At 42.9% G+C, this 14,568-nt stretch overlaps 1 protein-coding gene across 2 annotated transcripts; it reads right to left on the bottom strand.

Moving 5' to 3' along the window:
* Positions 1-6,559: 6,559 nt before the first annotated feature.
* Positions 6,560-9,653, bottom strand: fzd10 (frizzled class receptor 10). Of its 2 annotated transcripts, XM_071515016.1 has the most exons (2): positions 7,559-9,653; positions 6,560-7,495 (listed from the first exon to the last, which is right to left on the bottom strand). In XM_071515016.1, exons 1-2 carry the CDS (start codon positions 9,005-9,007, stop codon positions 7,256-7,258), a joined length of 1,689 nt encoding a protein of 562 aa, XP_071371117.1. In that variant the 5' UTR covers positions 9,008-9,653; the 3' UTR covers positions 6,560-7,255. The 2 variants fall into 2 exon arrangements, with proteins under 2 accessions (XP_071371117.1, XP_071371116.1); XM_071515015.1 differs by having other exon boundaries at positions 6,560-9,653.
* Positions 9,654-14,568: the final 4,915 nt, after the last annotated feature.

The raw sequence follows: 14,568 nt of genomic DNA, 5'->3' as shown, positions 1-14,568 counted from the left end.
TAGCAGTGAAAATAATCCATATGAACAGAAACACAAATGGGGAATAGATGTGCCCAAGAACGGCAAAAACACAAGCAAGCTAACAAACAGCAACTATGTTACCTTGTATTTTAGATCTGTTCACAGACACAAGATAAGTCTTTCAGTTGCAAATATTGAGGGGCTACAGTGTTTGAACTGGACAACACACAGAAGACTGTATTTGCAAGTCAAATGCAAAAATAGAGATTGTATTTTAAAGTTAGTATTTCTTTTGTTTGTTTCTTCCTGCTCTCTTCTTCTTTTCAAACACAGGAAATTAGCTCTCTAATACAGCTTCTCTTACAGTATGTGTTGCTTTGCCATTGTCCAACAACAGGGTGGTGTAGAGTGGATCCGGAGTAATTATTACTACTACTATTATTATTATTATTATACACAGTATGTCTTTGCCACTGTCCGTTGCATAGAATCTATGTAAAAAATAGTAAAATGTCTGCATATATTCTGCCGGCAGGGCCAAGATGTTTTCTCCAAGTTTATGTGACAGTTGATTGTGTAGTTTCCTTTCATGTGCTCCCCCTCTGTGCCATCTTTCTTTGTTAAGTTTGCTGAGAGTTTCTTTGAACCACAGGCATTTTCTCTCAGCGGTGCTCATGAGCCCTGCCAGATCCATCATCATCCCTCTCCCTCTGTCTCTCCCTCTATAGCTCCTATACTGTCTGTACACACACACACACACACACACACGCACGCACACGCACACACACACACACGCACGCACGCACAAATATATAAACATGTAGACAGTCTCCTGTTGTGCTTGCTCTCTCCACTCCACCATCAATCCTGTCACTGCCTTGGCAACATCTCTGGAAATGGCACTTACATGTGACACACACACAGACACACACACACGCACACACACACACACACACACACATACGCATGCATGCTTGCATACGCATTCAAACACAAACACACATGCACATACCCTTGCACGCATCTACACCCACACACACACATTTGCATGCACTTGCAAATACATGCAAACACATAAACACGTATGCACGATACATCAAAATGTGCCTTGGGAGACCTTTGTTCTGCAGTCATATTAGATTCAGTAGCATATCAGTGGCTATATATTTCTATGCACTAAAACAAAGGGCTAATCAAACATAAACATCAACATGAAAGGGGGGGGGGGGGTTGTATGTGTGTGTGTCTGTGTGTCTGTGCATGTGTGTGTGTATGAGAATGTGCTCAGACAGAGGAAAGCCATCCCCAGTTCTGGGCAACAATGAGATTCTAGGCGTAGGAATTCTGATGGGTTTTTATTATCGGAGCACTTTGCAGTGCGGATTAGGAAGGTGGCAGATTAGAGCGTCACAATCTGCCGCTGCTAAGTCACCATGGCGAAAACCCTGCTTCCAGCTGACACCAGACTATTCACATCCCCCTTCACCACACAATCTCTTGACTTTTCAGTCACGTTGCAGCCCATGGGTACCACCACTACTAGTAATGCTTCTCCCTTACATCCGACGGTGTTGTGTTGAATGCTGCATATCTGTCTGTCATTGTGATGTTAGAAGATGTACACCGTGTCCTATTTGCCCAGTTAGGTAAATATGATCGCTACCTTATTAAGGATTAAAGATGGCGCTCATGCTTCTGTTGGATACAGACATTTCAGTGGCCGGTATGGACGGTTAAATCTTTGCTATGATGTCTGGTAATAAGTAAAAAACTTACACTGAATGCTGAATTTTGTGATATGTATAATTTGCACTGTCTCTTTGCACCTGTGGGGTCCTGTTGTCCATGATTTATGTGTTTTGTATGTCTTATGTCTCTGCACTAATGCCACTCAGACAAATTCCTATAAATATATTGCACGTATGCAATGAAGCAATCCTGGTTCTGAATCTGCTTCTGAACAAAAACATTCTGAAATTCAAGAAAACATCTGAATAAAATATGCTGCCAGTTATTCTGGTACTCATCCCCCGTATTGTTCACCTGCTATCAGTATGCATGTTTTCACATGTAGGCCTAACAAACTAAACAAGCCAAAAATCTTTGAAAAGAAAGAAGACAGATACACTTAAGGGATGAGGCTGGCATACGAAAAACAATGGCTGAAAAGTAGCAGGCGTTGCCTTGCTCTGGTCTGACTGATGTTGTATTCTGCCTAACTAGTCCTCCGAGGAAGTGCGCTGCTGCCCAGCTTGTATGCAGGGGGAGTGTCTGTTTGCACAGGTCTCTCTCAGTTAACACTAATCTGCCTGATCTCCACCTCAAAGTCACTCACTTCTCCACATGCAAATAAACATATTCAGTCCTCTTTCAAACCAAAGCCACTATCAAACACTTGTTTGATCAGCAGAGGGCCTGCGAGGCAGTTCATTATGCATTTGAAAAAAGTGCCCTGCCCCCGCCTTGCAGGGAGAGAGCTCATTGTTGCCAGGTTTTTTATGTAATTACTCTCACCTTCAGCAGTGAATGGGAACTACTGCCTCCACAGCAGACTGAGGTGTGTGTGTGTGTGTGTGTCTGTGTCTGTGTGTCAGTCTGTCTGTCTGTCTGTGAACTATTACCATGGGTTTGTTATTGCAGATTGAGCATATATACTGTACTCTTAGATTGCCCTAGATTCTTTGCCATAGATCAATTTAGAACATGAAGCCCACCCACACTTCCTTCAACCATAATCCTCTGAACTCTGGGATTTATGTACCAGCAGAACTTGACGGATGAGAGGGTGCTTTCATTGCATTCTATGATAACACTTCGGTCTCAGAAACTTGCCGCTCTCTCTGTAAATTTTTTGTTCAATAACCCTCTTACTCTCAGCTACAAATAATATTTCTTCAGCGGGAAAAGGAAGGCGTTTTATTTGTCATCTGATACACCAACTATTTCTTCCCTTATACAACCAAAGGAGGCACATCTCTCCAAAAGGCAACAGATTTACATTGGAAGCGCTTGTCTAATAAGAGGAAGAGGTGCCAAAGATCAATCTGAGATGAAACAGGCTCTTTCATATGGGTCTACTGCATTCGGAGCATACATGTTGGTTGAACCCCCCCCCCCCCCCCCCCCCAGCAACAGACAAATTCCTTTGTGTGTGTGTTGTGTGTGTGAGTGTGTGTGTCATGTATGGGCCTATGACACTGAGAGGCTAAGCACTGCACTCCAAACAGACAGGCCTGAACTAGTAAACAGGTGCTGTTGGAGCAGCTGAGGATGAGGACATGGGGCGTCTCCAGAAAGCCTGATCAAAGAGAAGCTGCCTGAGCCGCCAGTCATCCAGGCAACTTGATTTATGTCACTGTGTCAGAGAACTTTATGACTGCTTGCAACAGCAGCAAAGGTACACAGGTTCTACCACAACCTTGCATACAATGGCATGGCAACTGCAGCGATACGCAGGGAGGGAGATTTGGTTATTTATTGTCGTGGAGGTTTGATGATGGTTTGGATGTGCTGGTTTTTAAGGCTTTTGGCTAGCGAGGACGTTTCCTTGCTGCTTTCTGAGTCAGCCTTTGACATGCAGAGGAGGCTTAATTGTTCTGTCATTTCAACTTTATGTTTGTAATACTGCTCTGTTCCACAAAGACACTTAACATCAGCTCAATTACAGAGTGTGAAAAGCTGAAAATCCTGGCTCGGTGGTAAACCAGTCAGATTAAATTAAATCAAGTAATTATCAAAGGTTTGAAGCCGTTTCAACAAAGCTGATCACAAGCAGAAGCTCCTTTTTTGTCAACACATCATAAGCCCCCTCCAATGAGGAACTGCTATCAAAAAAAAAAAAAGATGTGCGGTGTGGAGCTGTTGGGAGGGGAGTGCCATGGTTAGGTGCTGAGAGAATGAGAGTTAGAAAGTGGCTGAGTGCATGAGTGGGGGGTGGGGGTGTTCATCCTGACAGAGGCCATAGTGCAGCTTGGAGATATGTGGACCTAAGATGCCTCAGCCTCAGTCACATGGTTGCTGTGGGATTCCCTACTCGGACAAACAAAACACACCAAGGCCAGGACCAACTACAAAGCTCTCTGACACACACAGACATCATCTAATGACTCACTTGACTGCTTCAACACAACTAAGACATTACACACCACCTCGGAACAATCTTGCGAGCATCTGCAGGTTTGATCATCTGCGATCTGATAAAAAAAAAAAAAGATCTATACTTTTCAAAAATCTAAATCCAGCGATACATACAGTTGAGTGTGATTTCCAAAAAAAAAAAAAAAACAACCTTTCTTGCCAGCAGTACTTTGCCCTTGCTCTGAGCAGGATTTTTCCCTTTGAAGAGAAGAAGAGAAGTGAAGCCTGCTTGGCTGAAGAAGCCCTGAGGGGGGTGGTAACTGTCATTTATATTTACAGCCTTCCCAGACACCTTGGGGGCTGTTATCCAGGTGGCCTCTGTTGAAGCTCTCAGAAGCACTCACCTTTTTCGCAACACAGAGTATCAATAGACACTGCATGACTTTGATTCAGCCACATAGAGGCTGTGAGTCATGTGCTTTTGACTGTTAAAACGGGTTGGGTTGACGCTGGAACTTGAATGCCCTCGGGGTTAGCGCATTACTACACTCCTGCAACTTTATTAGACCAGAGAGTACTGTCTGCCACTAGGTAGAAACTCTCAAACATGATTTGAAAGGGAGGGCAGATATAGGTGTAGAAAGTCTTGCGCTCGCAAAATGCAACTTTTTGCAAGGATTGGGAAAACGGTGAACTCACGCTACACTGGTTAACATTTGATGATGTGTCAATATTCCTGTATATGGATTTGTGTTTGGTACCAAATGCCATACAAAATGACACTATGTGTAATCCATGCCTTTAAGTATCCACATCTTCTTGTTGCTCTGGCAGCACAGTCAGGACAAAAGTCAGAGCGGAGACACACAAATTGGTGTGGCTTACACTCAAGACTAGACTTGTGGTTCTGAGACGATGTACCTTCAAAATTGTTTACAGTGTGAGGATCGTTTAACACCAAACAAGTCAGAGTACCAGACAATGCATTCAGTTTGTCCATACTTTAGAAAACGGCTTCAGTCAATATGTAACTTACTCCAAATCCAGGCCAGATGTGTCTATAGAAATGTCACTATGCCTTGCTGATAAGAAGAGAGGAGATGACAGATATTCTGTATTTTGGTTCGCAGCTATCCTCTTTTCAAAGCCAGACCCTTCAAACAGTCTAATCCTGTCCTGAATGAGTGCTGGATTATTGTATAACCCCATCACTGATACGCACCGACACATGCAAGAGAGAGAGAGAGAGAGAGAGAGAGAGAGCGAGAGAGTACTGAAACTAAGTCTTATATTCACTCCTGTTCAGGTGAAGAGCTACATAAACACATGGTAGAACTGCAATGAAAAATTAAAATACATGGTTTCAAAAATCCACCGTAAAACAGAAGTCACATCAGACAGCTGAGTCAAGATTTGTCAACATGAACAACTCTCTCCTAAAACTACAGACAAAACCGTCATGACTCTTACTTTCCAGCTCCAGGTTGTGTCTCTTTTTGATGACATCACCAATTACAGTCTTGGTTCACAAATATCGATTGAACTGACCAGTATCAGGAACGATCGTGAATGCTGTTTTAGGGTGGATTTTCCAGCCAAATACTGATTATCTTCATTGCAGAATTAAAGCCACTAAGCCGAACTTGGTATGCGGTAATTATGACTTCTTAGAGGTGGTCTGTTTTTGTTTTTATGAATCAAAGCTACTAAAATCAAAGGCTTTACATCAAAACCGACCCGATTTGATGTTGTTAAAAATATGCCGGAAAACCTTAAACCATGAACAAAAGTGACTTTGTTGCCTTATTGTTATAAATAGAACATAGAACTGAATAGATACGTTTTAAAAGGCTCTTTTATGTCATCAAGCCGTTTTGCTGTTAGTCATCTTTAATGCGGCCGCAGCGGGGCAGGCGACAGATTTCCCATTCTTGCCTTATTAACAATTAAAAACAAGAATAGAGATGCACTATTTATGCTTTCCATGCGCTATTCCATGCTCTATTACCATTTATCTTCTTTGAGATGAAAAGGTGCCGTTTTCCATAGTAAGAAATACAGTATGTGCTCATATGAACCCAATTCAACTGCTCATAGTGCAAATGAGTTATAGCTACAATTGTATGTGACAGAAGTTACAACAAGTGGTGTAAACTGTTGAGTTCTCTATGTCAATAACTGGCAAAATGTGTCACTTTTTCTCACCTTTTCTTCATGTAGAGGATATTTTCTTGCTCAAATATTCTTCGGGATGCCAAACATATTCTTAAAACCCAGCACTGACATACCATCACATTAATGTGCACAAAGTAAGGTTCATGATGTGTTCCATTTTTATAATGTATTCAAAAATACTAATACAAACTGTCAGGGAATAAGAGCAATTGTGAAAAGCACAAATGCTGCAATAGAAAACACAAGCTTTATGCTGTCGTATGAAGATGGGAACTCACTCAGAGGGAATAAAAACACAGTTACAGTACACAATTCCAGTTTTAAAAACATTTAAAACTAGAACGTTTTATTAATTTTCTATAAAATATGAACTTTTAGAAATATATACAAATGTTCCCTTGTGCTATAAAACAGCAAAGAAAAAAATGGAAAACTCAACTGTGTGTACAAATAACTTTTCAATAACGAGTGCTTGATTAATTTATGGCATGAATTTGCCTCACAATGGGCAGTTCATAAGGTCTTGAGCACTTTTCAGCAGCTGCTCTCACTCCAGTTCAAACATATATGACACTGCCTCGATTTCCATTAAAAAGCTTCCAAACGCAACACTCATCTCTCAGACCATTTGCTTCCATTGTCTGTGGGGTCCTTTCATTGTCTGTAATCTGTCACTAACAGTACAAGTGTCTTTTTTGCCAGTAAGGAAAACATCTATTGCACATTATTCAAGCAACCCCATGCCACATCCAAATGGTTTATTCCACTCTTTTTGTCTTGGGAACAATAAGATTTTTTTCTCTACTAAGTTCCTCAATGGGATAAGTGATTCCAGGAGTAGCAGATTTTTTTTTTCTCAAACAAAGGCAGCTCTTGTTGCATGAGATGGTTCAAGATACAAAAAACTCACGTTGCATTATCTTCAATGCAGTTTGCATAAATAAAACATGAACCTTGTTTCTATTGATGGCACTCTGATTACAAAGTCTCGTTTAGGTAAGGGCTTTACAAGTATTTTTGGGTTTACGCAAAGAGAGCCAGCTCATACACATGTGGGAGGGGGCCGTGTGGGCTCATACTTAGTACTGTGCCCTTTGAGAGATGGGTGAGGTTTGATGTAAGGCCCGCTGCTGGTGAACACACTGGCAGCCTTCCTCCTTGTCCTCTTCTTCAGCTTCCGGCTGAACACGTTCTGCCATGACTGCAGGGTCTTTGAGGTCCAGATCCACATGCCGCTGGTGATGCCCACCACCAACAGCATGAAGATCTTCACCATGAAGATCTCAACGGCGGGGATAGAAGTCTTAATAACACACTCTTCTGACTCGGGCCCGCTGCTGTCGACACACTTCTGCTCCCCTGCCAGGATGCGCCAGTAGTCCATGTTGAGCCGCTCATAGAAATAGCAGGCAATGACGCAGGTGGCCGGGACAGTGTAGAGCACGGAGAAAACCCCGATGCGAACCATCAGCTTCTCCAGCTTGTCTGTGTTCTCCCCCTCTGTCTTCATGATCTTACGGATGTGGAAGAGGGCCACGAAGCCAGACAGCAGGAAAGAAGTGCCGATAATAAGGTAGCAGGAGAGAGGAATGAGCACGAAACCTGTGAGAGCTTTGACGTCCATGCTGCCCACATAGCAGACGCCCGTCAGCTCGTCCCCTGCCACCTTCCTCATGACCAGGATCATGATGGTCTTCACAGCAGGGATGGCCCAGGCTGCCAGGTGGAAGTAGCTGCTGTTGGCCTCAATGGCCTCGTGGCCCCACTTCTTGCCTGCAGCCAGGAACCATGTGAGGGTCAGGATGACCCACCAGAGGGAGCTGGCCATGCCAAAGTAGTAGAGGATGAGGAACACGATGGTGCAGCCCGTGCTCTCCAGACCCTCCTGGATAATATACTGGACCCCACTGTCCCTGTCACAGGCGATTCTGTCCGCTCCCACAAAAAGCCGGACGAGGTAGCCCACGGAGTAAACACAGTAGGACATTGAGAGGAAGATGATGGGCCTCTCGGGGTATTTGAAGCGCTGCGGGTCTATGAGGAAGGTGAGTACGGTGAAGGAGCTGGAGACGAAGCAGAGGATGGACCAGATGGCCATCCACACCAGGGAGAATTGCTTGTCTCCCTGACTCCAGTATACATCCACTTTGGGGTAGCATTTGGGGGCGCAGGACTCGCTCTTCTCTACATAGTGGAACTTGCCAGGGTTGCTGCACGTCTCCTTACTGCTGCTGTCCTTCAGGTGCAGGTCCTGCCCGCTCAGAGGCCGCTGTGGCCTGAAGTCCGGAGGCTGGGTGTGGGAGACTTTGGGAGGCTCGTCCGAGCCGTTGTTGGGGGCCTCCATGCAGAGGTTGTTGGGGTCATTTTTGGTTGGCAGTCGGGAGCAGTCCAGAGAGTCGGGCCAGGGGAAGTTAAACTGCTCCAAGATGGGCGAGCACTTCAGCTTGACCTGCTCACACATCACTCTACAGGCTGGGATGGGGTTGGACACCTGCTCCGTGCACATGGGAGCATACAGTGAGCACAGAAAAAATTTAAGATGACTGTGGCATCCAAACTCTATCAGCGGAGCAAACTCATGCAGCTTAATGGCTGCCTCTTTTTGGTCCTCATGGCCCATCAGATTTGGCATGCGAGTCATGTTGTAGCCAATGTCTTTACACAGGGGGATGTTGATGTGTTGACATCCCCCCTCTCCGGACCGGTCGGGGTCTATAGAACTAATGGCCAAACCCCCATCACTCCACAAGACTAGCAGCACATAGATCAGGCTCGGTTTAGCAGTTGAACACATTCTCGCCTCTTCGATCCGTCTCGTAATAAAAAAAGATTAAATGTTCACCACGCACAAGTTGCTTTCATTAAAAAGCAGGCTGCGATAAAACCTCCTTGATGTTTGTGTGCCAGATCAGTGTGTGGAAAAACTTACAGAACTGCCTGCTGTAAGACCATCGCTCCCTCTTTTTTGTTTTAATGATTTAGTAAAAAGATAATTCCAGTGACGGGTCCGAAAACGTTATCTCGTTGAAAACAGTGTGCGTTCAGGTCCATGCTTTCAAAGCTTTCAGTTTGTCGCTGAATTGTTGGAGCTACTAGATCAGTCTCTTGCTCCGTCCATCTCAGTCCACTACTTGTAAGTGGGAATGGTTATGTGTTCCGATCCGCTCCCAACTTGTTTCCAAAAGGCGCACTTGAGGACCGTCTTCAGTTTTCATGACACTTTCCGAGGTGTCTGACTATCTAGCAATACGATTTCAGACCGTGTGCCGCACAACTTGGAAAAACAACAAAAATAATTGTCCTCCAATGTTTTGCGCCGGAGCTGATTAAGTTCGCAAGGCACTCAGATAATCAGTCAGCAAAATAACCCAAATAAATATCCGCGATGATAAATGTGCCCCAGATATTCAGGATTATCCTCCTCCCGTAGACAGGCAGTTCATGCGTTTGGTGGCAGCGCTCGTCTGAGCTGGTCGGAGCCTCCGTCCCGGTCTAACCTGCCAAAAGATCCGCCTTCAAAGACAGCTACTTTGCATAAGAAAGATGACACTGACACGCTGATTATTTTCAAATCGTGCGGAACAGCTTGTTGGCCAATCATTACAGCATTTTCAAAGGTTTACAGCAAACTTCCCGTCCTCCGTTTGTTTGTGCTCGACCAAAAACTTCCAGCACAACAACATGAACACATTTTAATACATTTTGCGCAGATCCAAAATCTTGCGCAATGGCTCAAAGGCGCACACTGGTTTAGAGGCGCACCAAAACCAGTCCCTTGGTCACAACTGACAATTTTCACGGTCTATATATGTGAGAGAGCAGAATGAGTGCGGGCCGAGTTTTTTCTTTTTCCCCCCTTTTCCTTCGCTTTCTCTTGTGAATTAAGTTTTATACAGACCCCACGGAGACAATCCGACAAGTCGACCTTCATTTGCACCACTCCATTCAAATAGTGGTAAAATCAGAATAACCATAAACAGTTTTTGTTAACAGAATTTCAGTAATGCTTGATTGTGCAACTGCTGCATATTTTGGACCAGTGCACCCTCTGATTTAGTAATAAAGGTTTAAGTCCTCATCAATATTTTTTTACTGAAGAATGTGTCATAAATAGGCTATTATGGGGAACATTCACGCAAAAGCTGATTTCACATTATCCCAATAACATTGCACAGTTCAGTTATGATTTCACATGGTCAAGATAAACAGAGCTGCTGTTGCTCTCCAGAGAGAGTCCTGCTGCAGCTCCATTGACAGCTTATGGGAGGCGGACTGGAAACAGTAACAGTGTCCAGGGTAATTTTACGGGGATACTGGCGCATATTTTGGTTCATAATAGTTAGACTCTACAATAACATGAAGCTCATAGGGATGACGAAAACGCCAAACTCTCTTCTACTTCTCTCTGCTACTAGTGGCTCTTCATATTTGTTCATGTTAACAAATATTGATCAATTTAAGATGAAAAGAATAACAAAAATGAATTCTGTTTCAGGGTGGGTTTCTCCCTTTAGGTAACAGTATTTGTTTGTGTCTATACAACTATGTACATGAAAGAGATGGACATATACTGCATTGTTAAAGAAGGTAATACAGTGGGGGTTTCCCTGCCTGTCCTAATACTCCTCACTCAGCTACTGATTCACTTTAAATGGAAAAAACACCCTTAAATAGAATTCATATGATTTATTCTGATTATCCTGGACAGTTCAGTAAATATTTGTCAACATGAACTACTCTCTCCCTAGTCTTTGATGTCATTAAGGGCTGTTCCAAGAGGAATGTGAAGCTGGCTTTGGATATATAGCAAGGTTGTTTCAGCTTTTACATCTTAACGTGCTTCATATAATTTTAGAGCTAACAGGAGTAGTGGATTCTATTTTAGGTTTAAAAGTTTATGGGGTTGAACTGCAGAAACCCCGTCTGTGAAGATGTGAAGATTTGCCACCTTGTCTGAGCTACACAGTTAAATATTCTCACATATCAGCAATAAAACAAACATTTCTATATAAGAGCTATGACAAAAACCATTTGTGTGTGACTACATTACAGTAAATCATTGTATCCACATCAGTTGCTGCTGGTGGCATGCACAGGCAACAGGCAGCTCTGACCAGCTGCATTTGTTGAAGAGAATGGGGTTGATAACGATTATTCTCTTCAAAGCAGAGTTTTTCTTCTTAAATATTTCTGTATAATTGTTTTATTACTCTCTGAAGGCGATAAAATTCCTTGAGACAAGGACGACATTAAACACAGCACTAACAAAGTAAGCAAGTAAAATTAAAGGAACAAAATATATCAACACATAGGCGGCTATAATAAAAGATAAAAATGAACCCTGTTGAAGCCATTACAGTGAGTAAGTACTCCATCGTGGCTTTATGGCCTGAGACACGAGCAGGTTATGAGGCCTTCTGCCCTGTGTGTGTGTGTGATACCAGATCCCCCAGCTAACTCACATTACCTTGTAAAAGTTTGTGGCTGTAAGATTTATACTCCGGCCCGGCCATGGTCTTCATCAAGGGTGAAATCCCGATCACAAGTAAACAGGGGTGCTTTTAGTGCATTTTTACAAGAGTCACCAAAGTGCTTTTAGAAGTATTTCAGAAATGTGTTCGGGCAAGATGAGAAACCTGGCACCAGCGTGCCTAAATGGTTTAGCACAGCATATCTTGGTGGTGGCATTTCAGCTGTTGGTGCTCACTGTGTGGAGCAGGAGCATAAATATAGGGTATGAATGAATACGCTTATGAACATACGCCACTGCACAATACCCTCCCTCCTATGCTGCCCATATGCTGCTCGGATTTCACTTATGCAGCCGTTATGTTTGACTCGTATATGAAAAGCCTTGGCCCAAAGGAAAAAATACCTGGTGTTCAATCTAAAAATCATTACTGTATATCTGTATATCTGTGTTCCTGGTTTATAAGCAATGTTTTTTAGACTAACAATAGCTAACAATGCAGAAATTTTTTGTAAATAAGTATAACTAAGCATTCTGTAATTAAGTTGGTGTGAAATTTTTAACATGGTGGATATCGTTTTAGTGGGAAATGCTGAATGATATGGACAAAGCATCTTCCTTTGTCAAACGCATTTCAATATATATTCTGACCCCTCACAAAGACAAGGACAACAGCTGACATGCCTGCTCTGTCCCGCCCTCTCCACCAGACTTTTATTGTGGAACTGATGTGTAGAAGAGGAACAAAAAAAAAAAGATGACAGCTTTAATGTGGGGAAGACTAATCTAATATCAATGCGTTCCTAGGGCCGCGCCAGCTCTGCTCTCCATTTACTGATCATCTGGCTTTCAGGAAACCCTGTCTGGCATATTTTAAAGCAAATATCCGCCCTTATTATCTCTGTCTTTGGTGTAATGAAACCGACAAGATAATATTGTCACATAGTCTAATAAGAAGACACGGCCCACTGGTTTGTTGTAATTCAGCGCCTTTGTTCCGGCTCTGTCCTGTCTTTCTTTCTCTTTCGCTCTCTTTCATGATTGTTTTGCTGGTCATGATGATATCTCTTTGAAAATGAGAAGAAAAAGGGGAGGAATCGGACCTGTTCAGTCTTTTGCATCTGTAGCCTCAGCAGCTACTACTGTCTCTTTTATGATTTTTTTTTCTGTCTACCAACCCCCCTTTTTCACATATGCAACCCCCCCTATATTTCATTCCTACTAAATACACACACACACACACACGCACGCACGCACGCACACGCACACACACACGCACAGCAACTTTATCTCATCTTTGCAACCACAACAGTGTGATGAAGCAAGCAGTGCAGCTCCATCTCTGAGAAATCAGCAACTGTGAGATAATTCTGTAACTAATAAAGTGAAAGGGGGGCCCTTTGATGGCTGAAGCTGAAAAGATATTTTATTTTTTTGTGTGTGGGATTTGAGATGTGTGATTCTATGGAGCGAGCTCGCTCCCCTGCTGCTAGGCTCTGGCTGGAAGCTGGCCCCCCTCTGGCTAATGTTATGGAGAATCGGAGGAATTTTATGGCTGTCTTTTCCCTCAGCCCCCTTTTTTCTTTTGTTCCCCTTTGAAGAATGACTTTAGACATTTTATTTACATATTTAACCATGGATGAAAGAAATGAAGGGTGAGGAAGCAAAGCTCCTTGGGTTCTTTAGGGAATTTTGATCAGTTAAAATGAGTTGGAGCTAATACATTTCTGTTTCTGGAGTCTGAAATTAGATGAGCATCAAGAATGCCGGCGTGATAGTGACATTTCTGAAACTGACACCATCATTTGTCTGAAGGGAACCAAAATCTACTCATACCGACTTGTATCAGTGAGACTAAGAGTAACCATAGTATTTCCCTTAATTACTGTGGTTAGATTACTCGCATGCTGTTCCAACATGTGAGGTATGCCATGGGAGAGATGGGGGACGTTTTAGACATGTTTGGCATTGTTGCCGGCGTTGAAAGGGCATGTTGATTAAACGTACGGGTGGGGTAGGGCTATAATCTTCTTAACCAAGGCCCTCCTCTTCTCTTTCAGAGTGCACAATGAGAAGAAACAACACACTCTGTTGGAGGTGAGACTATTTGTCCACATGCCCCGCACATTGTCCGAGGATCCTGTTCTCCCTCCTGATCGCATGCATTCAGCGTTTAGCTCAGGATGATCCTATTTATCGATATAATCTGTTACTTTTACTCTCATTGCCACTCAGCAATTTGTGAAGTGGCTGTTGCCAAAAAGATAAAAAAGTCATGACAGTTTTGCAGCTTTTGGAATCTAAAAATGGGATGCAAACAAACTAGCCCGAGTCACATGAGACGTATGTTGAAAGAATGTAAAGAAACTGTAGAAGATGCTTGAGTTATAAAGCAGGAATCCAGACATATCCCACTTGAGAAGATTTTTTTTTTAAACTGCTGGCAAGGATAATCCTATTTAATATTATAGATGGTATTTTTCTGTCCCTTTTGAAATGCCGGCGCTTTAATAAGAGCATCAGTTTTCGTAAAGGGTCAGACGTTTTGAGGAAATGCATATGAATCGAGCAATTAATTATTGAGGAGCCCTGTCAACATCAAAGCCCCCAGTATTCTTTGCTCATATGGTTTAAATAGTTCAATAAAGTAACTTATTAATGAGCGCTAATTTGTCCCACTCTTCTTTTTCTCGTGGTGCCATGACAGTCTGCTTTATTTCCGTCGTGTAATATTGCTGTTGTTATGGGTATAGTCCCATCAGTTGATGTTTAACCCTCTGACCTCATTCACTGTGTATTGTGGTTGATAAGAGGAAGTCATTGAGCTATTGTAACCTTTTAAGTGTTTATAGAGTAGATGAGTATGATTATAAGGATGGTGGACC

This window comes from Centroberyx affinis, unplaced genomic scaffold (genome assembly GCF_046629955.1).
Source record: "Centroberyx affinis isolate AG114_WGS23_722 - 3 ecotype Tasmania unplaced genomic scaffold, CSIRO-AGI_Caff_v1 ptg000297l_1, whole genome shotgun sequence".
Classification (NCBI taxonomy): domain Eukaryota; kingdom Metazoa; phylum Chordata; class Actinopteri; order Beryciformes; family Berycidae; genus Centroberyx; species Centroberyx affinis.
This window is presented reverse-complemented; position numbering and strand designations above follow the sequence as displayed.

Coding starts and splice junctions, on each gene's coding strand:
- fzd10 (XM_071515015.1), bottom strand. CDS start 9,007: ATGTGTTCAACTGCTAAACCGAGCCTGATCTATGTGCTGCTAGTCTTG.